At 48.1% G+C, this 25,043-nt stretch overlaps 1 protein-coding gene across 6 annotated transcripts in view; it reads right to left on the bottom strand.

The window, feature by feature from the left end:
• MBNL3 (muscleblind like splicing regulator 3) overlaps positions 1-21,335 on the bottom strand; it is a 52,900-nt gene extending 31,565 nt beyond the window's left edge. Inside the window, exons 1-2 of one of the 6 annotated variants that reach the window (XM_058196758.1) lie at positions 21,165-21,335; positions 4,526-5,746 (exon numbers count right to left, since the gene is read on the bottom strand). In XM_058196758.1, the coding sequence (XP_058052741.1) occupies positions 4,526-4,699 (174 nt within the window). In that variant the 5' untranslated portion in view covers positions 4,700-5,746; positions 21,165-21,335. Of the gene's footprint in view, positions 1-4,525; positions 5,747-17,116; positions 17,134-19,964; positions 19,986-21,164 lie in introns of those variants that run through there. The other 5 variants (XM_058196761.1, XM_058196762.1, XM_058196763.1 and 2 more) reach the window with 5 other exon arrangements.
• Between the last annotated feature and the right edge of the window lie 3,708 nt (positions 21,336-25,043).

Below are 25,043 nucleotides of genomic sequence, written 5' to 3' on the forward strand. Positions count from 1 at the left end.
CTGCCTGCAGCTTACTCAACTCAAGTTAAAAAACCAACCAACCACACAGTTGGGAATCAACCACCGGACTTCCTTCTCCGAGGGTGGTCCCACAGCAGCTTTTCAAATGCATTTCTCCGGGCCTGAGAAACTGGTGCATTTGAGGACAGTTCAGGAATATTTCCCATTTGAGACGTTTCTCAGCCGGCCTTGCTTCTAGCAGACCCCAGTGAGCGAGAGCTCCAAGGACAACTTTCCCTTTGGTCCTTTTCTCCCTCTGGCCCCACAAAATGCAGGAAAAGGTATTTACATTAATTATCTTTTCAGCATACGAAGAGGGGGAAACCCCATTTTGGGGGGGGGAAAAAAGAAATAAATTAATCACAGCCAATTAATAAATGGTTGAAAGAAACGTCTCCCACGTCCCAAGGAGGGAGAGGACAGATGTTACCTGATGCCTGAAAAAGTTCAAATTTGAGAAATGGAGCTTCACCTCCTTGCAGGCCCTAACTGTGAAAATGTCCTAATTTTCTCAGGGAGGCAACTCACAAGGAGCCACAATCTCACTTCTCCAAACTTTTAAAACCGCTGCAGATACTTGGGCCATATGAGAGCAACTCCAGGCCAACGGCACCGTTCCCCCCACACACACTTCCCGAAGGCCCCGGTGCAAGCTGGCTCCCGCCATGCAGGCAGCTCCACGGGAACCGATCTGACAAAAAAAAAAAAAAGAAGAAAAAAGGGGGGGGGCGCTCGCTTCCTACGTGCCAGCCATGAGGATGCTGCGTGAAATTATCGAGAGCTCCTGAAATATTTATGTGGTTTCAAGCTCAGCACCAGCCATGGCAGTTTTTTTTCTGCTTTTCCGTTTGCCAGGTTGTCCCTGTTAACAGCCTCCCAGTAGAAAGAGCTGCAGGAGAGAGAAATACGTAGAACTGGAAAGAACCGATTGCCACAGAATATTAAAGCAAAAGCTTTCCTTGCAGAGACCAGACGGAGAGGAGATCCTCCCGAGGAAGCTGTCCTGGAATGTACCCATTTAGCAATCAGATCCAACCTTGGCAACTTTAAGGCTTTGCTGGCTGAGGGACTCTGGGAGTTGAAGTCCACAAGTCTTAAAGGGACCAAGGTTGGAGACCTCTGCTTTAGATCTACCTTCCTGGAATAGATTAACTCAAGTATGCAGAGATACCTGCCTAGCTAAGAGACCATGATCATGGAAATAAATACAGGCAGGAGCATCTAGGGGCCCTGTTCAAAGAAATCGAGATGGCGGCCTCAAAAGCATGATCCAAGCTTCCATTCTCAAGGGTGCTATCTTGGACTTTTTTCTGACTGTACCACGAGGACAAGCCTGAACACCGAGATTTCTAATGTGGATGGCTCTCCTGTATCCAGTTTCCCCAAGAGGAACCTTGCAGCTTGCAACTTGGTGTAGAGCATCGCTTCCTTCTAGGGGTGAGAAAAGGCGTCACACTTTTTGGCTAATGAGAAAAAGGGAAGATGAATCATGAATATCAGAGGGAGAAAGGCCCATCTAAAGTAGCATCCTAATGCCGCACCAAGAGTCACGCATGAAACGAGAGACTCTCTTTAGAGATTTTAGTGGCATCCCATCTCTGAACATGGACATTCCTTCCGTACGGCTGTTGTGAGCATCAGCTTCCTACCTATCTTGTAGGTAGGCCACCCTCTCGTTCCCCAAATGCCAAGGGGGCTAGCAGAAACAGGACTTGAGCCCACCTGCATGACGGGAGAAAGGAAAAAATATGGACAAATGCTTGCTCGAGGCAGAGAGGGGAAAACAGCAACCGAGAACAATTGAAATAAGCCAACCATAATTTAGAGAAGGGCATCTCCGCGGCTTTGTTTTTTTTTTTCTTACCAAAGATTTCAGGAATATTATTATGGTCACAGCTCACTCCCCCAGAAGTCTCCAGCATTTCTCTGCAATTCCTCCTGTGCATTTTTAAGGATTACTGTCGGTTCAATTACCTTAATTGCATGGCTGGGCTCGATGTAACACGATCTGTACAGAGATGGCTGGTTACAACATCCTGATTGCCACGACTTTTTCCCTCTCTGATACACAGCTTCGTCTTCTCTTTTTCTCATTAGCCAGAAAGTGTGATGCCTTTTCTCATCCACAGAAGGAAGAGATGTGCTCTACACCAAGTTGTAAGTATACACCCAGTTCTTCCCCCGAGTGAAAGAGCCAGCAGGCAAAGCAACCCCAAATCTAACAGGAGACAAAGGGAAATCCCTGCTGTCTTCTTGGAGGTGAACTGGATCAGTTCTGCTTCGTGAGCTGAGTTAATTTGTTTTTACGTCCAAAACCCAACATGTTCAGGTCTTTTAAAAAATGACAACAACACCCTAGTCCAGTCATTGCCTTGGCTGCATCCCAAATACAGGAGTCAAACTGATTTGCCACGCAAAATATTCAGCTACTGAACAAATGTCACACAAAAGCAATGTAAACACATTACTCTTGAAATCCAAGGTATTTGTGTGGTTGCTGAAGTTCACAGCTTTCAAGGACAGAGCAGAACAAAAGAAAACAGGGGAAAATATTTTCTGAATATATATTCAGAAACCCTTAAGCAGCAGCAATTTGATCCAACATTGCTGAAGGACTGCAGAATTGGCTATGAAATGCCCATCCCAGAGAGGAAACATCTCTTATTCAAATTAATGTCCGTATCTATTGGGGAGTTTTTTCCCCTCCCATAAAGGCCCATGGTGAAGCTATAGGTCAACATGCCCCCTGCATCTCACACCTGATAAGGTTCTTGGGCGGTAAGACACAAAACCTCTGACACTCCTTGGAACAATGGAGAACAAAAATTTAGCAAATCCGGTCACTCCGTGAAACCACAACTGGTCTTACAATCGGACTCCAACTCTCCTTAACTTTATAGCAAAGATCTTCAAACTTGGCAGCTTTAAGACTTGTGGACTTCAACTCCCAGAATTCTCCAGCTAGCTATGAACTGTGGGAGTCCATAAGTCTTAAAGCTGCCAAGTTTCAAGATCTCTGCTTTACAGGCCAGCAAAAGTTGTAAATCCAAGGACGGGTTCACCGCTGTGAATGACTGCTAAATGAGGCAGTCGCTAAAAGAGGACTACCTACATTCTGTTTCGCCAGGAAACTAACTCCACTCTTTTGGACTGAGGGAGTCAAGAAGCCATTTCACACAGACCAATGTCATGATTCCCCCACCTCCTTTGCATTCTTGGATCAAGATGGCGAGAAATACACAAAGGCCATCCATGTTCAGTGAAGCCAGCTTAGAAAGTCAGCAGGCCATTTCTGGGCTTATCAACTTAAAGCTCCATTTTTTTCCCCCCTGCGATTGCCAGAGATATTTTTAGGAGAAGGACTGGGGTGAAGTACGAGGAGAAGAAGCTGCGATTCCAGCTAAAATTGGCTGTACTGAGTAACAAGGTGATAGAACGTGTAGGCCGGTGGCAAAGGCAACTGTCACTCAAAAAAATAGCTGGGATGAAAATCCCTCCTTGGTGAATATTCTACTCTGCAAAGCAAGGCTATGGCCATTATTGCAAGGTCTCTGCAGTCCCCCTTTTTGGGGATGGGGACCTGTATTGTGGTTGTTATTTGGCTGAAGAGGAATGAACCTCCAGTCTGTTTCTTTTCTTTCCAGATGGAATTGTGGGCTTGCTTCAATCTTTTCAGCCTGGACATTTTACTTCCCTTCTCACTAGGATCAGTAGATAGCAGGCTGCTGCTAAAATAAACGGGAGTACAGGGCTGCATTTTGAAAGTAGATGCACTTTTTTTTAAGCAACAGTCCGAAGTTGGCTGGATCAATCAAGAGCATTTAGGAGGACCCTTTTCGCTCGAACACTATTTGCTATTTCCATGCCTGTGACAGCCTGCACTAGGTGCTTGGCCCTGCAGTTTATGGCCCTTATTTTGAGAGTCCATGCAAAAACTTCCATTTATTTGTATCCTGCCTTTTTATTATTTTTACAAATAACTCAAGGCGGCGAAAATATCCAACACACCTTCCTCCTCCTATTTTCCACACAACCACCCTGTTGAGAGGGAGGGACTGGCCCAAAGTCATCCAAGCAAGCTTTCATGCCTAAGGCAGGACTAGAACTCACCACCATGTCCTGCTGACTAGAGCAGTCACCCAGGCAGCTTTCTTGCCTAGAACTCCAAGTCTCCCGGAGATTGGCACAAAGCCACCCACATGGCTTTCATGGCTAAGATGGGACTAGAACTCTCAGCCTCCTGCTTTCTAGCCTGATGCTTAACCACCAGACCAAACTGATTCATTACGGACCCTTCATATTTGCATTGGCTGCCATCCAAGCCCTTTGCTCCTTCCTTGTCCTTGCTGAGAATCAAAAACTGATCTACACAGATACACAACCCGCATTGTTCACCTCTAAGCTCCCAAAGTTGGGGAACGACCTGAAGGAACCACCAGGAAAGGTATCTTTAAAAAAATTTTTTTTAAAAAAATTCTGGTTTCCAGAGCACCTCAGCAAAACAGGTGCGTTAGCCCATCCTTACCTTCAGGGAATCAAAGCAGGCGATGACGCGTCCGTTTTCCACGTGGCAGCTCCGGGAAGGGTGGGCAAACTTGCACTCTGTGTCAGAACGAGAGCAGGTTCCTCGCTGGAACTCCCGACAGACTTCCAGCGTCAGCCATTTTGTGTCACGGACCAAGGAAACGTTCAGCGCCATATTTAAAAAACTGCCCCCAAAAGGGGGTAAAAAGGAGAGGAAAAGAGGAACACGACGTTCTTCGGGTGAATACTAATGATTTCTTTTGAAGAAAGGGAAAATGTATGTGTGTATGTGTGTGTGTGTGTGTGTGTGTCGGGGGGGATTTCTTTTATCAAAAGGAAATTCAAGTTAAAAATGTGAAGAAATAACTTTGTTGCTTTGGTAAAATTTCTATTCGTCAGCACTTAGGTTTCATCGAACTCAAATTATGCTTGTCGAAAAGAAAAGGTTAAACTTTTAGCCAATCATAAAATAGAAATCTCATCAGAATTAACTAAAAAAATCAAATTAGAGGCCAGCTCCTAAAAGTGCAATTGTCAAAGTTAAAATAGAAATGTTATATATTTATATATGTTTTTATATATATATGTAATGTTTTGTGCCACTGCCAAAATTATTTCAAAACAACTCGCATTCCTCTGTTACTTGCGTCCTCACAGGTTTCTGTGCTCTCAAGTTCTGGGTTTCCACTAACCTCACACAAAACCAGATCAGTCCAAGAAAACGCAGCTGCAAGGGTACAGCCTGAAGGGAATGGTTTTGTTTCTTGGCGGAAAAGAAACCTTTAGCAAGTTTCTATCCTTTCATCCTCTGCCTGAAACATTTGCAAAAGCTGCAAGCGTTAATACCACCGGTGGAAGAAAATTTTCTTTTTCTTTTTCTCTATTTCCTTCCTTTTGTGTTTTTGTCTTTCTTGTTTTCTTTTTTGTACAGGATTGAATTTGTTACATAGTTGGGAAGAAGGGGGCACAAAGATGACCGAGCGAACCAAATGGGAAAAGACAAGTGATGGCGGGTGAACGGCTGGCCGAGATGCCCCACACGCACCGAGCAGCGACGGAGGGGGACTTCTTTCCAAAGAAGGGGGCAGGTGGAAGGGCTGGAAGGCGGCTGTGGGTTGTGGGCGCTCTCGATCCCCTTCGGAGTGCAGGTGAGGGAAAGCCCAAGTTGAGGGTCGAAGCAGCTGTAGCGATGCCAGTTTCAAGGAAGGCACTTTTCAGCGACCTGAAAAGGGGAGAAGGAGAAGAAACAGCAGCTCAGCCAGGAGGGAGCCTCACGCGCCCAGATCCCACCCAGAGAAGCCCCTGGACAAGCCTCCCCATCTCAAATGTGGCAGGAAACTGAATGGCCACTGTCCGATTACTGGTCTTTTTCTTTTTTTTTAATTGCAAAAAAAGTGGAGAGAGAGAAGGGCATTTCCTACCAGAAGCTGCACATGGTAAGGAGGAAGCAGCCAATTGCAGTTCTCCTTGCAACTCAATGTCTGGGCAGACACCCAATAGAGGACCTTGTTCCATATTTATCTCATCCTGGCACACATTGGCTCGCATTTCCCCAGCTGGCTCATGCTCTCCTCCCCCTCCCTCCCTCCCCCCTCTGTGCCACTGTATGCAAAATGCCTCCGCTGGCTGACCCGATGGACAGTCACCCCTCCCCACCCGGGGCCAATGCACCTGCAAGGAGCTTCCAGACTGCCCGGCCCCCACCCAAATATGCTCCTGGCACACAGAAGGGTCCCCATCACCAGGGCTTCTCCTGGGCCCTGCAGACACAGCTCCTGTTTCCTGACACCTCCCCTCCCCGTCACCCACCACATCCAAGCCCATAATCCAGAGTGCGAGGGGTGGGGAGGAAGAATGGCCAGATTGGAGCTGCTCAAAAAAAAAAAATTGGGTGGGGAAGCCGTGACAAGACAAAACAAGACAAGACAAAGGAAAAGGCAACTGCCCTTTGGGGATGGGGTGGGTGGGGGAAACTGCTGCCGGCTTCTGCAACCTTGTTTGTTGACCGAGAGCCTGGGCATAAAGACTCCGATAACCATTATGCCAGCCGTCCTCTATTTCACATTTAACGCCTTCTCGTTGAAGGCAAAGTTTCAGGAGAACTAACAAAGTCTTTTCTTCGTTAAATGGCACCCCCCTCCCCGCCACTTTCCTGGAAAAACCAGCACAATGGCAGGCTGAAATTTCAGCTGTGTCCGAGAGAGAAGGGACTGTTTCTTTTCTTCTTTAAAAAACACCACCACACCTAACTCTTGGAACAGCTGGATTTTTGCAGCAGCCATCCCTCCTCCAGATGTGGGTATATATTTTTTCCCATGCAACCATGAATTCAGGTTCTTCTCTCAATGCAACTTACACAACTTTGGAAGGCAGAAAAAGCCATTATTTCTTGGTTATTCCCCTGGTTGAACTGTCCCGAGGACCAATCTCTCTCCCCAGACGTGAATAGCACCATCCTGATGTGCAGAACTCCCAGGCTGGAAGGGAGTCCCACCTGCACCCACTAGTATTCCTTGCCAAATGTCTCTAGGAGGCCCATCGACAAAACCAGCAAGATCAGCCCTTCTCTCTCTTTTGTCTTGGCATCCGGCAGCATTCAATAGCAGCAACCTGACCTGGTTCCAAATCATGACCAAGCATCACTTAACGGGAGTCCTGGTGGACATGGCCAAAGGTGACACTTGGTTTTGGGGTGTCTTTCCCCACTTCTGGGAATGAGGGAACTATCAGCACAACCCATCCTTGGGGTCTTTTGGATTCTGACGAACTGCTGAATGCTCTGGACTAGGGGTCTCCAACCTTGGCAACTTTAAGCCTGGAGGACTTCAACTCCCAGAATTCCCTAGCCAGCCTTGCTGGCTGGGGAATTCTGGGAGTTGAAGTCCTCCAGGCTTAAAGTTGCCAAGGTTGGAGACCCCTGCTCTGGACAATTTCCAGAAGGCCGAGATGTTTTACATCGTTGGACAAGCAGAGCAGAACACGGACAGGACTACCCCGAGGGTCCTAGTCAATGCTCCAGGGAGCCCTAATTTCTCCTGGATCCTCCGGGGAGCTCAGGACAGTGAGAAGCCAAAAGACAGGCTGGACTGCAGCAGGAAAGTTCAGGGATGGTGCCAGTCAGATGCCCATCAGTGATGATAGCAATGCCCGCAATGACAGCTTGAGACCTCCAATGTCTTCTCAAGAGGTCCGCCACCACAACAGATCCCAATTGGTCAAAGAGTTATTGTTATCTGCTCCCCACAGCCACCATTGATGCTGACCTTCCCACAGACTTGATGTGATAGACCAGTGATGGCCAACTTTTTCGGCACCGAGTGCCCAAGCCAGAATGCACGTACATGCGCGCACTGGCCAGCTGGTTTTCACGGGTGCAGGAACACCAGAAAATGGCACAAAAACGGCCTGGAAAACAGTAAAAAACCAGACCATTTGGGGGGCATTTTCTGGACCATTTTCATGTTGTTTTTTGGGGTGTTTTGGGGCCAAAACCAGCCTGAAAACAGCCTTAAAAATGGCTCAGAAAATGGCCTGAAAAAGCCTTGAAAATGGCCCGAAAAAACTAGCCTGTTTTTTCGCCTTTTTTTCAGGCCATTTTCAGGCTATTTTCTGGTGCTCCGGTGCCTGCGAAGGCCAGATGGCCGGCGTGCATGTATGTGCCAGAAACCAGATGAGTAGCTGACGACAGCATATGTGCCCACAGAGAGGGCTCTGCGTGCCAGCCCTGGCACGCGTGCCATAGGTTCACCATCACGGTGATAGACCTTTGAAGACATAATGGTTGCTCTGGGGAGAGGGAAGCAGCCCATCTGGTATATCTCGATTTGGACCAAATGCTGGCAGTTGTCTGGCCTGCCCTACACTCTTCAGCCTTTTCCTCACCTTGGCTCATTGCAGCAACCTGAGGATGGGGACTGGATGAGTCCACGGAGGCATGAATGTCCCCAAAGGGGCTTCTTCATCCAAGAATCTTCTTTAGTTCTGACAGGATGATGGGGAATGGAAGGATTTCTACTCCTTGCAGGCAGCTGGTCATTTGCATTCCTTTAGAGAGTCATTGAGGCCACTTGGAGGCTTATTTGGGCCCTCTGGGTTATCTGGGTCACCTGACTGGTGCAAATGAGTGTGGAGCCTTCTTGGAACTGTTGAAATGACTGTGTTGTAGACTGGAGATAGATGATGTCATATCTCTCCCCCTCTGTTGAGAGAGGGCTGTTCAATTTTGACATAGATGGCCTCTTTGACCCCTCTTTCAAACCTGCGGTCCTCTCTGTCCAAAATGTGGACTTTGTTAACTTCAAAAGAGCGGCCTGTGTCTTTTCAATGTAGGTGGAATGCTGAATCTAAGCCTGATGTGTTTGCTCTCCGGTCTGCAAGGAATATAAATCCTTCCATTCTCCACCATCCAGTCAGAGCTGAAGAAGCTTCTTGGATAAGAAGTGAAACGTCTTCAAAGAAAAACCAGGAAGTCCAGTTGCCTCTTGAAAAAGCACCTTTTGGACATCCATGATCTGGACGACCGAGAATCTCCATAGACATGGAGGCATGAATCCATCTTGGTGGGCTGATGGAGTGATATCATCAGCCTTAAAGGAGGTAATAACCTTTTGAAGATCTCCTCAGCAGATCCAGAGGACCATGCCAATTACTGCCCGATCCTAAACACGCCATTTTGGGATGATGGATGGGGGAAGAGAAGGTGAGTCTATGCAGCCGGCAAACGTCCTTGAGGACACAAGGTTATCCTGGCCTTCTCTATCTAGGTTTAGGCCTCATTTGGAGAGACACTCAAGCAAAGTCAACCATCTGATGGATGCTCTCTTGTGGGAGAGGGACACTAACGCACGATTCATCACCTTGAAGGTTCTGGCAGTACTTCTTTCCATCCAGTACATGAGGAGGGGTGGAGTGTTGGGAAGAAAGTGGGCGCAGCTCGGCAAACAAGCCACAACAGGCTGTCATATGGGTTGGAATGAGGTGGAATTCTTCTAGGAATCACACCCATTTAAAGCAAAGCAAGAACTGGACAACTTTTGACTGAGAGGCGGCTTCTTGGCTGAATCAGAATCCACAACTGAAGGTCCTCTCCCAGCCTTCTACAAACCACCAGGCCCTTTCACAACTCCTAGGATTCCCAGCTAGCGACTTCAGCTCAGGATGATGGATGCTGTCACTTCAAGTCATCCAGAGGACCTCAAGCCAAGGACTTTAGCGCTAGAGGGCTGGCTGCTAAAATGCTTAAGAAACCCATTGAGTATTAATTGCTCAATGACATCAAGATCTCAACACGGGCTTTGCTGCATGCCACCCAATTCACACGAAGGTAAAAGAGGGAGGTACGTTCAGACTTGCAAGCTTCTTGCAAGTTGGTAGATCTTCTGTTACTAGGTTTAGAGCCCTCTACAGTTAGACCTTGACTTACAACAGTTCACTGAGTGACCATTCAGTTTTAACGGCCCTGACAAAAGTGACGCATGACCGCATTTCACACTTATGACTATTGCAGCATCTCCATGGACATGTGATCAAAATTCAGATGCTTGGCAACTGACTTATATTTATGATGGCTGCAGGGTCCCGGAGGGTTCACGTGATCCCCTTTTGTAGGTCGATGGGGAAGCCAGATTCATTTAACGACTTTGCAACCAACTTAATGACTGCAGGGACTCACTTAACAAATGTGGCAAGAGAAGTCGTAAAATGGAGCAAAATTTCACTTAACAGATTTCTCACTGAGCAACAGAAATTTTGGCTCAAGAGTGTCTGCTTCATGGTCTGGGCTACCTTTTCTGGTTGACACCAATTTTTAAAGATGTGCTTCCTTTTCCTTATTAAGATAAAAAATGTGAATTAGCAGGAGGGGCTGTCTGACTCTGTTTTCATAAATCACTTTTTTGGCCGGGCTCAAGACAGGTTTACTTGACTGTTGCCTTGGCAGCAGATTTTTCTTCTGTCCTTCAAGCCCATCTCCACATTTCCTGCCTACTCCAACCGACCTCACAGGACTGCCGGGGAGGGGAAGGGCCAAGTCACATCCGTTGTGCACCACCATTCAGGGGTCAACAAAGGAAGGGTAATTAAAAAAAAATTAACTGAACAATGAAGACATTGTGCCAAGTTAACCTTCCTTTCCCTCTAGGTCTCAGATCCACCTCCTACGTCTTGAGGAATCTCCCCAAGAGAGCATGAAGAGCAGGAATGATGCAGTGTTTTAGTAAAACTAGGCCGCTGTCATGCAGGGTAGCCAGGAGCTTCGGTTAGTGCCCAGCAATTGAGGGGCAAAGAGAGATCACGTGTCCAGAGGAAATGGTAACAACCCCTTTTCTCTCTCCTCGTTGCTAGAAAACACATTCCGACTTAAAACTGAAGGAGCTACTCTATTAACACAAGGACTTCACAAGGTAGATGGACATTTCAAATACTTCTCCGTGAACATTCTGTAGCCAAATGCTTCCCCTCTCCAAGGAAGTTTACTTAATTTAAAAGGTAAAGCTTGGCAACCTATGAAAAAGAAAAACACCGTCGGTTGTTTAACCTGGCCCTGCCCCAAAGATGCCTGGCCCTGAAACGGCAGTTCAGAGAAGATGGCCAGAGAATGCCAAAGGTATGGACAGAGTGGCAGAGTGGTCAACAGTAGAGCAACGGCCTTAAGCCTCATCCCGCTTGGATGCCTGCGAGGAGCTATACATGGAGCTGCCCTTACAGACCACTCAGAAGTTACAAGGGGGACAGAATGCAGCAATTGGTGGCAGTCCAGAGTTGTTTAAGACGAGCAGCCCTATAAATTTTTAAAATAGATTATTTAGATTATTTGAAATCTGGGGATCAGCTGGGTTGGGAGACCCTGTTAAAATGCAACTGCCAATGACTGTTGACTTTCACTGGTTTAGAAATCGTTGCCTCTCTGGTTGCAAGATGCTATTCAGCCTGCCGTGACTTCTGCCCAACAATCGTGCCCAGCCTGGCCAAGCATTTCGCCCACAATGAGGAAGTGCTGCCCTACGAACACTTTTCGTGGCTGGCACAGCCATGAGGCCAAACGACACCCTTCATTTCAATACAGCAGATTCCTAGCCTATTTTGAAGTGCAACTCAAGAACCCCCCTGGAAAATAAAAATGAACCATGAAAGGCCCTGAAGTCAGTTTGTTTAGAAGCTGACCTGACTTTAATTCTAAGCCACCGTCTGCCTTGAATGAAGCAAACCCACAATCTGCTAGAACAAAACAAAAAGCTGGCATTCCCTGCTCCTAGCAAGAGAAAGAGAAAGAGGATCAATTCCCATCCGTGCATATAACCATAAATTATGGGTGAGAATTCCCAGCCTCAGATCTTTGACCACTGGGGTAACCACCAAAATGGTCATAATAATTGAAAATTAAAAGCTCACCCAACCCTCAAAAATCTTGCAACATTCCAAACCGGAGCCCACAAATGTCACGATTTTGCAACTTTGGGCCACTGGTAATAAATAATTAAATGTTTTTGAATGTAGGGGTACCCCAGAGGCCATCCGGAGGAGTCATGTTTGCCCCACTGCCAGAAACAAAGCAGCACAAGGGAGTGGTGTTCTCCTTCCCACAGACCTCAGCACAACTAACCAAGGAACATTTTTCCAACTCCCCCCCCACAACGCACCCTAAAGGCACATTTCAAATTCTGAAGGAGGTTCCTGGCCCACCAAACTCAGCAGCCTGGTGTGCTCATCATGAAAGAAGAACTATAGCCTGGCCATTAAGAGGAAAGCAATCTCCCAGTAACATAAACAGTGAAACAATCACCGGACAATGGAATATTCAGCAGAACAAAAATGACCCCGATTACAACCGTTTTTAAAAGCTCCAAAAAACAAGAACTCAGGAGCAGGCGGTCCCGAGTGGTAGTGCTGCAAGCCAGGGGGAGGCAGCCAACCCAAACTCCCATCCTGCAGGAAATGCCACAATTGCGACACTTGTTTATGACCGCAGCTTTGTGAACATTGTGAACATTGGAAAGTCGAAAACGATGGGGGGGGGGGACAGAGAGAGACAAAACACATGGGCAGTAGATTCCCAGCAAGGACAGATGTTGGGCACCCCACACTTGTCCCAGCCAGGAGAAAAAAGCTGAGCTCTGGGAACGGGCACAGCTTGGGAGGGGAGGGGGTGAACTGGCATCCCCAATGCAATTCCCAGAAGGCAGAACGAAATTTTTTAGGCAAATCTATCCAGGCCTAGGACAGAATGTCTCATTCAAGAGCCAAAGGTTTGTTTCCCTCTCTCCCCGCAAAATAGTATTATTGCTATAAATTAAGGTTTGCTGGATGAAGGTGGCCCATAACAATAGCAGGACAATATCCCCCAAAATGTTGCGGAGGTCCTTCAGCCTCCAGCCTTTTTTGATCAGCTCGTTCGCTTATCGCTTCCTCCCCGAAATGCAGACCTTTCCTTATCAGATGAAATCCAAACATTTGTTTTTCACGGAGCTTTCGGAAAGCCTGCTAATGACATTTTACAGGCCCATAAAAATAATGGGAAGGGAAAAAAAATATTTCTGAGCACTGAAAAATGCTGGAATGGAGCTTGGAAAAATGCCTTTGGGATGGGATTTCTGGCCTAGGTGTAGATGAGGGAGAAATTCTTCTCTGAAAAGGGGGAGAAAAAAACGAGGATCTTTCTGCATCAACTCCTATCCTGAAGAATCTCTATATGGGCCTTGCAGTGACTCGTACAACTGCTTCTGCAGCAACAGAATAACAGGAGTTGAAAGGGACTTTGGAGGCCTTCTAGTCTAGCCCTCTGCTCAAGCACATTCCATTTCAGACAAGTGGCTGTCCAGTCTCGTCTTAAAAATCTCGAGTGTTGGAGCACCCAAAACCTCTGGAGGCAAGTCGTTCCACTGGTTGTTCTCACTGTCAGAAAATTTCTCTTCAGTTCTGGTCTCTTTAATAGTTCGAAAATTGAGTGGTCTCTCTTCCAGAAAACAGACAATCCATCACCTGACACCACAGGAGATATCACTATATCCTGCGGCATTTTTGCCACTTACTTCATTTGCTACAGTTCATTTTTGTTTGTTTTTATGTTTAGGTCCTGCTGCTCTTGGAGAGAATTACAGAAGTGGGTCCAGCATTTGACAGGGTTTCTCTCCACGGTGGCATTTACAAAGTGCAAGTTTCATGCCGTAGATAAAACACGGCAGGGTAAAAGGGAAGAAACGTATCTGTTCCTGGGCAATTTCTCCAGTGTACTAAACACAATTTGTTCTTACGCAACGGCTGCTTTGTGCAGCTGCCAAGGTTACTGAGACCTTGCTTCATCTGCTGCAGGAGACACACTGCACAAGTTTTGACTTGTGTGCAGGGATGTATTTTTCCATGTGTTTTCTCCAACCATGTAGAATTCAGTGAGTATCCTGTATCCAGAGCTGGAGGCGGGAAGAAGAACGGTGCAGGAAAATGAGGAGGAATCAAACTACTGGAGGAGGCCAAGACACAACTCAAAGAGTTTGCAAGATGATAGTTAGATGAGTACTGCCACCCTCTCTTCCAGCACATTACCACTTCATATTGCCATAAAAATCTAAAATTAGGCCAACGGAAAAAACCTGAGACTTTGCTGTCCCTTCTTCCCCATCTACGTCCCAGTGGGAAATCCCACCACAAAATTCCCTTTGGAGCCTGCATAAATCAGCTGTTCCCCAAGGCCAGGAATCCCAATCTTGCTAGGAAGGAGCAGTAAACAGCCCCTTCCACTTTCTGTCATGCCTGTTTCCAGCCTTCCAAACTTTTAAAACTTGGCTGGAGGGCTCCCACTTCAGATAAAGTCAGAGAAGATCAAAGTTCTTCCTTTAAGAAAAAAAAAACACATTAAAAATCTTAAAAACGGAGATACAGAATATAGGTTTTCTGTTTTAAAAATCTTAAAATGAATTGATGCTGTTTTTTTAAAAAAAATCACAAGGGCTCTTGTTCCCATTCTTCTGAAAGCAGCCAGGTTGAGGAAATGAGTATGGTAGCTCACCATTTCCGGAATCCTATTTTCTAAAAGAAGAACCTGGTTTTAGCTGCTTCATCATGGCTAACAAGCTCTGAAGCATCGCTCTTCCCACCTGGTAGGCAAACCTTTTCACTTCATTTCTAAAGCCAGCCCCATTATGAATTTATTTGCAGAAGCACTGACTTTCAGACATTGTAGCGGTGCTTGCTAGTCAATTTCTCCCCCAGATTTCAAAGAACATTTTCACAACCCAGCGTTTTTCAACCTTGGCAACTTTAAAGGTGTGTGGAATTCAACTTTTGGAAGTGGAAGTCCACACACCTTAAAGTTGCCAAGATTGAGAAATGCTGGTTTAAACTCCCCCCCCCCACCGGTTTAGAAAAGACCAATTGAGATTCTGCACCATTTGCCCCATATATATTTTATGTTTAGTAGTTGACTTTTGCAAATATTGTCCTTGAAAGACATACCAGATCTTTCTCTGGGGCAGAAGTGACAGGGGAAAGTGGGGTGTGGTTTTCATCCACCCAGAGTCATAAAACCATGGCCCCAGAGGGAAATTTGAAATTCCTTTGATAATCTTCTGAGCCGCAAGCAAGACAAACTAGCCATTATGGCTCATTAACAAACCGGGATTAAACAACTTGGGTCTATCGAACCGAGACCTGTTATGTGTATGGATGTTGCAGAAACTGCAAATACATTTGGACAGCACGAATGCTTTTTTCCCCCAAAGAAACATCCTCAGACTTGGTATAAGTCTACGTTACTATTGAAAGTTGAAATCTATTTTTTTCTACCAAGAATTATATTTTTATTGAAGCATACCTGATACACAGCTGTGATTGGGTAATGTGCCCACTGTATTTTCTACTGCCCCATTCAGCCAAGCCTCACATGCAAAATTAAAAAAAATATATATCTGAAAACAAAAATGAATCCTCAAGGATTCTTTCACCCAGGCAGGCCCATGTGATTTCACATGACTGAATACAAATTGTTCTACTCTGCGCTTTGCACAATTCCTGTCGTCCAACAGCAAAGGGCGTTTCAAAGAAGAAAAGAGGTGGGGGGAAAACTTCGGCCCATAAATACCAGGTCGACATTTTTTTTGCCCAATTAAAGTTGGAGGCTATCTTTTTTTTTTTAAAAAAAGAAGAAGTTTAGTAGTAGTAAGGAACATACTGTACCCAACGGTCAGATTTATGCTAGCTAAACAGAAGAACATTCACAGAATGGCTACATGGAAAAACACATCGACTTCTCATCCAAACAGGCTGTGAACAGGAAGTTGAAATAGAGAGGGAGGGAAGGAGGGAGGGAGAGAGAAGAAATTAAGCAGCTCCACTCTTGCATGTTACAAAACAAGTTCACCAAACCAGCATTTCCTGTCACTGGCTGCATTTGTTCCCCACGGTGTAGAGAAACTGCCGCATTTGGTGTCTGCGTGTGCATATTAATTCTTCTTTTTAATTGTCAGAATGCAGGAAAATCGCAAGAGGAATCTGGCTTTTCTTAGAGAAGGGACACAATGAATTGCTTTCCAAGCAAGGGCAGAAAGTGGGGGGGGGAGGAAGGGACATTTACAAACCCACCCCCTCCCAAGCTCCACAACTGCTCATGCCAACGGTGTGACTCCACAAATGGGGCATTTGGCCAATGGTGCTGTACCCATTCCAGGCCATAGCTTGGCGCTCCCTGCCAGACTCCAACTCAGAAAAAAACATGGAGGAGCGCTGGTTTGGGGAACGCTTTCTCCGACTCACAAACTTTATTAAAAGGCACGGCCACTTTCAGTAACACCTGCAAGTCAGAAAAGGTGCTCCCAGGTCCTCTTGGTTTTTCGGCACAGAGAAAGGAGTCTCTTCCAGTGCCAGATCTGCCTGGAGCATGGTGGCACACACCCAGGAAAGAAAGAAAAATAATGCCCCCTCCCTGTCTTTCCCAACTTGACCCCCTCGCCCCTCCCAGCAGAAGCTGCTCTTCCTTCCCTGGCCGGCATCTCCGCAAACCCTTCCGTGGGCCTCCTGCTCTTGACACAGCCCAAGGTTTCAGCTTTGGCAGTGGGTGGTGAACTGGCGTGGGGGGGGGGGGAGAACGGGGGTGCCAAAAGCAGAACAATAAATGGCATTGGGCAAACGGCAGCCAGATTTGGTTGGGAGGGCTGCCAAAAATCCCCAACTCCTTTTGCAAGGAGGGTGGGAGGGAGGAAAGGCCCTCCCTTAGGAAAACCTGCCAGCCGCCCTTTGATCCACAGGCTGCTGGCAGAAAGGAATCCAGATCGATTCCCATTCCCCTTGCAGCCACGCACAAGAGGCTGGGTGAGCCACTGGATCACACACCAACAGCCAAGGTACATTTGGCCCTCTGGGCAGGGAGTGACCCGCTCTCTCTCCATGCCGCAAAAGCAGTTCCTTCTTCTGCCAGGGATGAGCTGAGTCACGCCTGTACCGGATTTCCCCAAGAGAACCCTTCAGGGATGTCTTTTGACCACCATGGCTGAGGATGCTGGGAACTGGAGTCCTAACCCAATCAGGAAAAGACCAACAGGCGTTGGAGAATGGTGATCCTAAAAAGGATCTGGAGAGAACCCGGCAGATCCTAACTTTTACTTACTATTTCTTTCCCTTCCCCCTGATAGAGGCTTAAACGGTTTGTCCAGACAAGCCTAATATTGGAAGCCTTTATGGATTCGCAAAATCAGCTCTGCCTCTTTCTCAGCAGTTCGGTCCTCCCTGTGTTTTAAAGATGTTGCAGGAGGACAAAAGAGGAAAAGGCTGTCAGGTAAAATAATGGCAAAGAAAAGTTGACGCGGTTTGCCCATCAGAAACAGCTCAAGAGTAGAGCTATGTCTTTTTTTTTTCCATTTCTGCATTGCATGCCATATGCATGGTATTTATTTTTATTTGGAATGTTTTTCAACATTTTTTATCGAATATTTTTCATGATTTTTATATATTTGCTATTTTTTACTGCAGTGTTGTATGCCACTCACGTCATTTTTTGTGAGATAGACGGCCATATAAATTTGATAAATAAATCAACTGAAAGCGTTCCTGCTATAACAGGCTGAAGGAGAACAATTTGGGAGATTCGATTAATTTTTCTGGATTCCAAAGACTGATTCCGAGATTCAACTAAGCCAGTTTCAAATGCTGCCTTTAAAGCCAACCCTCACACATCCTTAACTCATATAGACACAATACACAAGACAGACAACCTAATTCTTTGTTTACCAAGCTCGATAAAGCCTCACACAATGCCTGCTTTTGATAGATGATCACTATTATGCTAATAAGCTGGGTCCAGAACATCTGACAAAAAAACCCTATTAGATATAGTTTGCAATTACATCCACAGTTATTAAGCATTCTTCTCACTTTTTTCTTGCCAATGTGAAGTGTTGTTTTGCTCATAATATACACAGCCAACGGTGCACAGAAATACTTCGCACCTAAATGAGGAAAGGAGAACCACTTCTAACAGGTAACAATTTTACAAACTCTACCCTCACAGAGTCACAAACCACCTGGATGTCACTTTGGAGAGAAATTCAGACACTATGCGAGAGTTCACCATGGAGGCTAAGGAACTTAAAATGAATTGCTATTATCAGCAGAACTTGAATATTTTGGAAGGCAACTGATGCCAAAGCTGTTTTTTAATTGTGGCTTTTGCTTCTCAGCTTTACTTTACATATCCTGGCAGAAGACTATTCCACTACTGCTTATTTATGTGACTGTTTGGATTTAAAGATGCAGCCCACCATGTTTTCTTTCCCCACGGAAATGCCTCTTAAGGTGACACATCTTCTGGCATAAAGACAGATTGTTTCTCACTCAGAAAGGTGGCTTGCGTCCGCTTTGAAATTTAGTAAAACAATATTCAAGTCCCTAAAAGCCAGTGGAGGCCTTACATCTGGGCCTGACTTGTAAGCATGTCAGAAGAACGGTGCTTAGATCCTAGACGCCAGACTAGGCGTGGCCTCGTCCAAAAGTGTTCAGATCGGAAGGCTCTTTTTCTGCACAGTTCTGGGTCCTCTCTCCACCTGAAGCTTCTGGGTTCTGAAGCCACGTGCCATGATAATCCCCATGCAACTTTCTCTGGATTCTGCATCAAGTAACACTCTCCCCAGTTGTAAGGCAGCAGCTATGGCCATCGGCTGTGTCCAAACTGAAAGCTAAGGACGCAGGAGCCCAAGGAGAAATCTGTCCGCCCCAGACTTCATTAGCAACTGATTGCCGCAATCTCTGGTGCTTGAGGGCTCTTCCACCCAGGGGAAATAAAACCTGGCCCAGATCAATCAAAATGTGACTTCGTCATAAGGCCTCGTAAGTTAACTCAATAGCAGCCTAACTTGTTTTTAACTTCCCAAAGTTTCCTGGAAATACCCTACAACCAATCACCTGTGACTTATGTGGCACCGCACAAAGTCAGAGGGAAGGTTAAGCTTCCCACCCTGGCTGCCAAGTGACATTTTCAGCAGTTTCACAGTCACCCCAAGCCTCATGTTAACATCCACGTGGCCACCTGAAAATCTGCTGATCTGCCCTCTGCCTTTTTTGAGGCAAACCCAGTGGCACACTTCCCAAAAATTTATATCTCATACTGAACATATGGAAAATTAGCCTAGTCACCTCTAATGCCTTCCTTCAAGATTACCCTTAATTTTACATCCAACTAGAACTGCCCTTTTCCCAATATTCCTCCTACAGTTTATTAAAGCACCCCCAATCCAAGGGTGCTGATCTTCTAGCCTTCCACATAAGGTGACTTCCAGATGTGGCTGACTACAATTCCCACAATTTCAGGGGGCCTTCTATTGGGTCATAAGGTAAAGGTAAAGGTTCCCCTCGCACATACATGGTGGTTACCGACTCTAGGGGGCGGTGCTCATCTCCGTTTCAAAGCCGAAGAGGAAAAAAAAAAGATGCAAAAAAAATCTGTAGTCTAATGATGGCAAGGGATGCCCTCCAGACACCTCAAAATGGCTCTGGACTGTGTGCAGAAGCTGGTTTACAGATGGCTAAAGCTGAATTATGGCAACAACCAGCTGTAAACTTCCCCCTTATCAGCTAAGGGAGCCGCCTCGCCTCTGGGGCACCACCAGCCTCTGAGAAAAAGCTTCAGGGAAGCTCCACCTTAACAGATAGATTGAGGCTCGACTGGAAAGTTTGCCTGCTTAAATCCTTGCGCCACAACAACTCTTTTACATTAAAAAAAACCTTGCAAGATTCATTTTTCTCATCATGTACATGTATACATCTGGACTAGACTGTCATTTCTCTGTGCATAGAATACACGTAGGTATAGGCATAATTTTGTATTTATTTTGTCATGTTTACGTAGTGTCTATTTGGAGGTGGTGACCTTCTGAGAGCTGTATGCCACGAAATTTCATTTTAAAGTATGCCGATTAGCGTACATTCAAAGCGACAATAAAGTTATTCTAATCTAAGCTCACCGAACTGTACTGGGGGGAAGCGGCTTTCACTCTGGGGCTCCCCAGCTCTTCCCTGGCAACAGCCACCCTGGAGGGCATCCCATCCCGGGATCCATCACCGCAGTGCTGAGAAAGCACCTCTTGCCAATGCAGAGGGAGGGCAATTCAACCGGGGCCACCTCCTCCTTCAACCCCTCCCCAGGAGCCCATTTTAAGCTTTGGGAAGGGCGGAGATGGGCCTTTTGGAGAGCTTGACTTCGCTCTACCCGTGCCCAGGGGGATTTACTGATCGACCCCCCCACTAGACACCCCTTTGGTTCCCACCCAAAGCATTTTTCAGTGTTGTTCTGCACTTTGCCTTTTTTTAACGTTTTATTTACCTTGGAAGCAAACCACCTGGCCGAAAGAGAACAGGGAGCTCATGCAGGCCCACCTCCCGCAAGCAAGCCCAGGGAAAGCCTCCCTTCCCTTCTTCTTCCTCCCTTGACCGACAACCCCTCCCCAAGGAAGCCCAAGAAACCCGGGATCGAACCCGCAGAGGCAGAAGCTCCTGCTCCCTTCTGGTGGGGGAAGGGGGGGGGATGGCACAACCGTGGCCGAAGCAGCCGCATCTTTCGGGCCACCCGGCTCTCTCCCAGCCCACCTCCGGCACCCCTCTGAGCCCCTCTAGCTGGAGGAAACGAGCGCGCGCGGGGCGGGGGGCTGTTTGTCCCCGTTCGCCAGCCCGGGTCTCTTTAGGGAGGATGGGGCTTCGGCTCCCAGGACGCTACCAGGCGGGCCGGGGGGGGGATCCTGGGAGTTGAAGTCCTCCCCCCCCGTTCATCCCGCGTGCCATCGGGGCCTCTGAGCAGGTGCAGAGCGCGCGGCCTGGCTGGAAGGCCCCGCCCGGGGAAGGTCGCGCCTGCCAGGCCTCCCTCCGTCCCGCCGTGAGTCAGCACCCCGCCCGGCCTCGCCCGCCCCGCACGTGGGCCGGACTGTCTTCCTCGCAGCCCCCCCGGACCCCCCTTTGTCTCCAGGCAGACCGGCGGCGGCGGCGTCCAGTGCGCATGTCTCGGGGCGCCGCGGTTGGGCCTCGCCGCCCGCTTGCCCGCTACTCCGCCAGGCAGGCCTCGGCTGAGCCCGGCCGAAGGGGAAAGGGCGGCGCGTCCCAGCGGCCCACCCGATGTGTGTCAGCGGCTGCCGCCAGGCCAGGCCCGGCCAGCGCCCTCCCTCCTTGCCTACCTTGCGCGGCGCTCCGCTGCTGCTGCTGAGGCGGCTGAGGGGAGCGAGGCGGCGGCTGAGGCGGCGGGGGAAGCAGCTCTCCGCGGGCCCTGGAGGCGCGGGCGGCGGGCTGGGGCTGCGGCGCGCGCCTAGCATGAGGGGCTCGTGCGGGCCGCCATCTTCGGAGGAGGCGCGGCGCAGCGAGGCGAGGCAGGCCGGGCCGGGCGAGGCGAGGCGGGGGGGGGCGGGGGGGAGCCGCAGAGCCGCCCCCTCCCTCCTTCCTCCCGCCCTCCTCACGACGCGGCGGAACCGCAGCAGCAGCCGCCAATCAGAGCGCGCCCCGCGGCCGGGCGGGGAACGCCAATGCCGGGGAGGAGGAAGGGGCGGGGCGGGCACGAGAGAAGGGGCGGGCCGACGCGTCTGATTCCCCTCGCCCCGCCCACTCCTCCCCTCCCCTCCCCCTTCGTTCTCCCTTCCCGGCAGGCCCTGTCGGAGAGGCTGCCATAGCAACGCCCGCCTCACTTCCCCCACCCCAGCCACCGCAGGAGCCAGCGCGAGGCCTTGCTTGGCGGACCTTGCGACCGAGGGAGGGGCGGCGAGAGGGGACAGTTTTGGCGGAGTGGATTGGGCAGCCTTTCCCCCCCCGCGAGGTTATGGGGAGCGGCGGAGATTAAGCCTGAAAGCCCCCCCCTTCCCCCCCCCCCGCCGCCGCCACCACAAGCCAGCCACAGGCCGAGGCGCGTCGAGAGAGCGGCGTTGCTAAGCAACCACGGTTGGAGACGTTGCGCGAGCTGGGTGTGGCGTTGCGTCATTCTGACGTCATCGTGTCGAGGGAACGGACGCCCCGCCCCGACTTTGGGATTTAGCGGACGCCGCTCGTCTTTCTGGGCTGCTGGGGTGGGGTGGGGAGATTGGTGGCTGAAACCCGGAGCTTTCTTGGCCTCCCATCGTTTCCCACCTGCCACCCCTTAAGAAAAGCCCAAGGCCCGGCCCTTCCCTGACCCTGAAGGAGGGAAAGTGCCCCTTCAGACGTGTCTGAAGTTCAGTCACGTGTATGGTGCAGGTTTCCTTCTGTCTGAGCTTTTATAGGGCAGGGATAGTAATTCCACTTGCACCCCAACCCCAGAACATCTGGAAGTAGCCTCTGTGCGGAACACATCCAGATGTTTTATGTGATGCCCTTCCTCTTCTCCCTTCCCACTGATAAAAAAATGCTTTTTTCCAAGTAACTGCTTAGGCCTGAAATGAGAGCTGGAGGTGCTTCCTTCTCCCTGGTGGGGAGTGGGGGGAGAGGGTTGGACTAGATGACCTACAAGCTCCTTTCCAACCTGTATCATCTGAGCAATGCTGTAAAAGTGTTCTCTTTAACAGAAACGGTGGTGGCTTGTGGCTAGTTAGCAGATCCACTTTTTCTGTGTGTTGGTGCAAGAGAGGGGAAGGGGCAGCTTGGTTGCCTGGAGTTCCCAGGAAAGTCCAGAAAGTCAAGATAGTGGCCACAACTGTGCAACTGAAGGCCCCCCCCCCTCGATTTTGAGATGTGTTGCAGGTAGACCTTCAATTGAAGCATCCTGGCTTTTGAGACCACTCCCTGCCAGGCTCCTTTGGCAACTTCCCAAACCTTTCACCGAAAAGCTTTGTATGATGCCTTCACCCAGCTTCCCTGGCTCCTGCTCGCTTTTTTTCCCAGGGCGGGGCTGTTGTTCCTGAGAAGATGGATTGATCCCTTTCAAAGCATTTTGTTTGTTTGTTTGTTTGTTTGTTTGAAAAGAAGTGAGACTGGGCTTCAATACAGCAACTCTGCGGCACAAAGGTCTGGACAAAACCAGTGTGTCAGCCAGTCTTTTGTAGAGTAGGACGATGGTCTTCGGTGCCCTTCAGCCCGGCCCCTGCTTGGCTCTCCCGTTCTGCAGAAGCAGAGGTCATCCCAGGACAGAGTGCTTCGGAGCCAGCTGTTCCCTCTTCGGCCGAGAAATGAAGAGCATTCCTGGCCTCTCCCCTTGCAGCTGTTCCCACTTGTCCAGCAAGGAGAGATTTATTTGGCCCCTTCATCAGATTCCAGGAGTTCAGGTAAATCAGTCTCACATCTAGCAGGACTGTTTACTTTTCAGATTGAGTTAATTGAGGGCAAAAAATGAATCCAGCACCAGTTGGAATCTTTTTTTTTACAGCAGTTCAAAGAGTTTGAACGTCAGTGGTAACTACAAGAGACGCTGCTGGGAATTCCTCCCATAGACTCCTTGAGAGAGAAAGAGGGAGGGTGGGGGAGAGAGAGAGAGAGAGATAATAGACAGGATATATTGATGGATGATAGAGATAGATAGATAGATAGATAATAAGATAATACAGAGGATATATTGATATAGATGATACAGATGGATGAGATAGATAGGTAATAGATAATATATTGATAGATGATAGATATGGATAGATAATAGACAACAAGTAGACAGATGGTATATAGATATAGATATAGATAGATAGACAATAGATAATAAGTTAGATAATACAGATGATATATTGATAGAGATAGATGAGTTAGATGGATGAGATAGATGGGTAATAGATAATAGATATATTGATAGATGATATAGATAGATAATAGACAGACAGTAAGTAGACAAATGATTTATAGCTAGAGATAGATAGATAGACAGACAGACAGGCAGGTGATAGAAAGATATGGATGAATACCCATTTAGTTTCATAATGGATTCTATTGTGAAAAAAGGGGGGGTCTATTTCCTTTTCCCTGCATGAGACATTTTTCTCTTTTCTCATAATGTATCAGAGAATCTCCTCCATGGCATAAAAGACGGTGGTGGCACTGAATAAAAATCCCAAAGGTGCTTTTTCAAGAGGCAACTGGACTTTCTGAAAACTGGTTACCAGAAAGTCCAGTTGCCTCTCGAAAAAGCACCTTTGGGACAACCAGACCTGGATGGCTGAGAATCTCCACAGACGGTATGAACAAAAGGTGCGCGAACAAAGCAACTTCCCAAGATGCCACTCAGGTCTTGGGAAACTTGTCATGATGGCAACCTGGCACCCGACTGTTACTTGGGCCCTGAGTTGGTAGCAACGCGATCCAGGGCTCCAGAGAATATTTTGTTTACCTGCAAATCAAAGGGCTGTTGCATAGAATTGAACAAGCTTAATCCAACTCTGGGGAAGTCAGGGTGGTGCATAAACTCTGCTGCCAGGACAGAAGGCTTGGGGGGGGGGGTTGCCATGTCTTTCCGCCCCCCCATCCCCATTCTAGGCATCCCTTAGCCTAAACAGAAGCTGTTTTGAAAACTATAACCTAAGCCAGGGTTCCCTACGTCCAAGAAATATTGACTACACAAACACACCAGTGCAAGGAGAAGGAAAAAGCTTTCCGAATCCGTAGAAAGAGCAGTAGGATTCCAAGCCCATCAGAGACACAAAACGGGTCACGCTAGGAGAACAGAAAGAAAAAGAAAATCAATTCTGCCAGATGCTGATGAAACCCAGGATGGAAAAGATTCTTTAAATGGTCAAATGCCAGATCATTTGGGGCCAGCTGGAAAGCGCCAAAGGAAGAGATTTAATTTCGCACTTCTAGAACGGGGGGAGGGAGGGAGGCACTGAGGGGGGTGGCAACAGTGACTCGGGCAGGCAAAGATTTCTTTTTGAGGGGGGCAAAATCCAGACTGGTCCAAAGGAATTCACTGCCACATGACAAGGTAGCCAAACCTTTGCCCAAAGGAGGAAAAGCTGGCTGGCATCTGCCCGACAACGGAGAAAGGAGGCAGAACCCAATGGAGGAGGAGAAGCAATGGAGTATGCAAGACGAGGTCTTGCAGGGTGGCCTGGAAGAGCCAAATTAAGGTTGGTGCGTCCACCTATTGTGACAAAGCCTGTTCTCCAGCAGCTGTCAGT

This window comes from Ahaetulla prasina, chromosome 11, assembly GCF_028640845.1.
Source record: "Ahaetulla prasina isolate Xishuangbanna chromosome 11, ASM2864084v1, whole genome shotgun sequence".
NCBI classification, from domain to species: domain Eukaryota; kingdom Metazoa; phylum Chordata; class Lepidosauria; order Squamata; family Colubridae; genus Ahaetulla; species Ahaetulla prasina.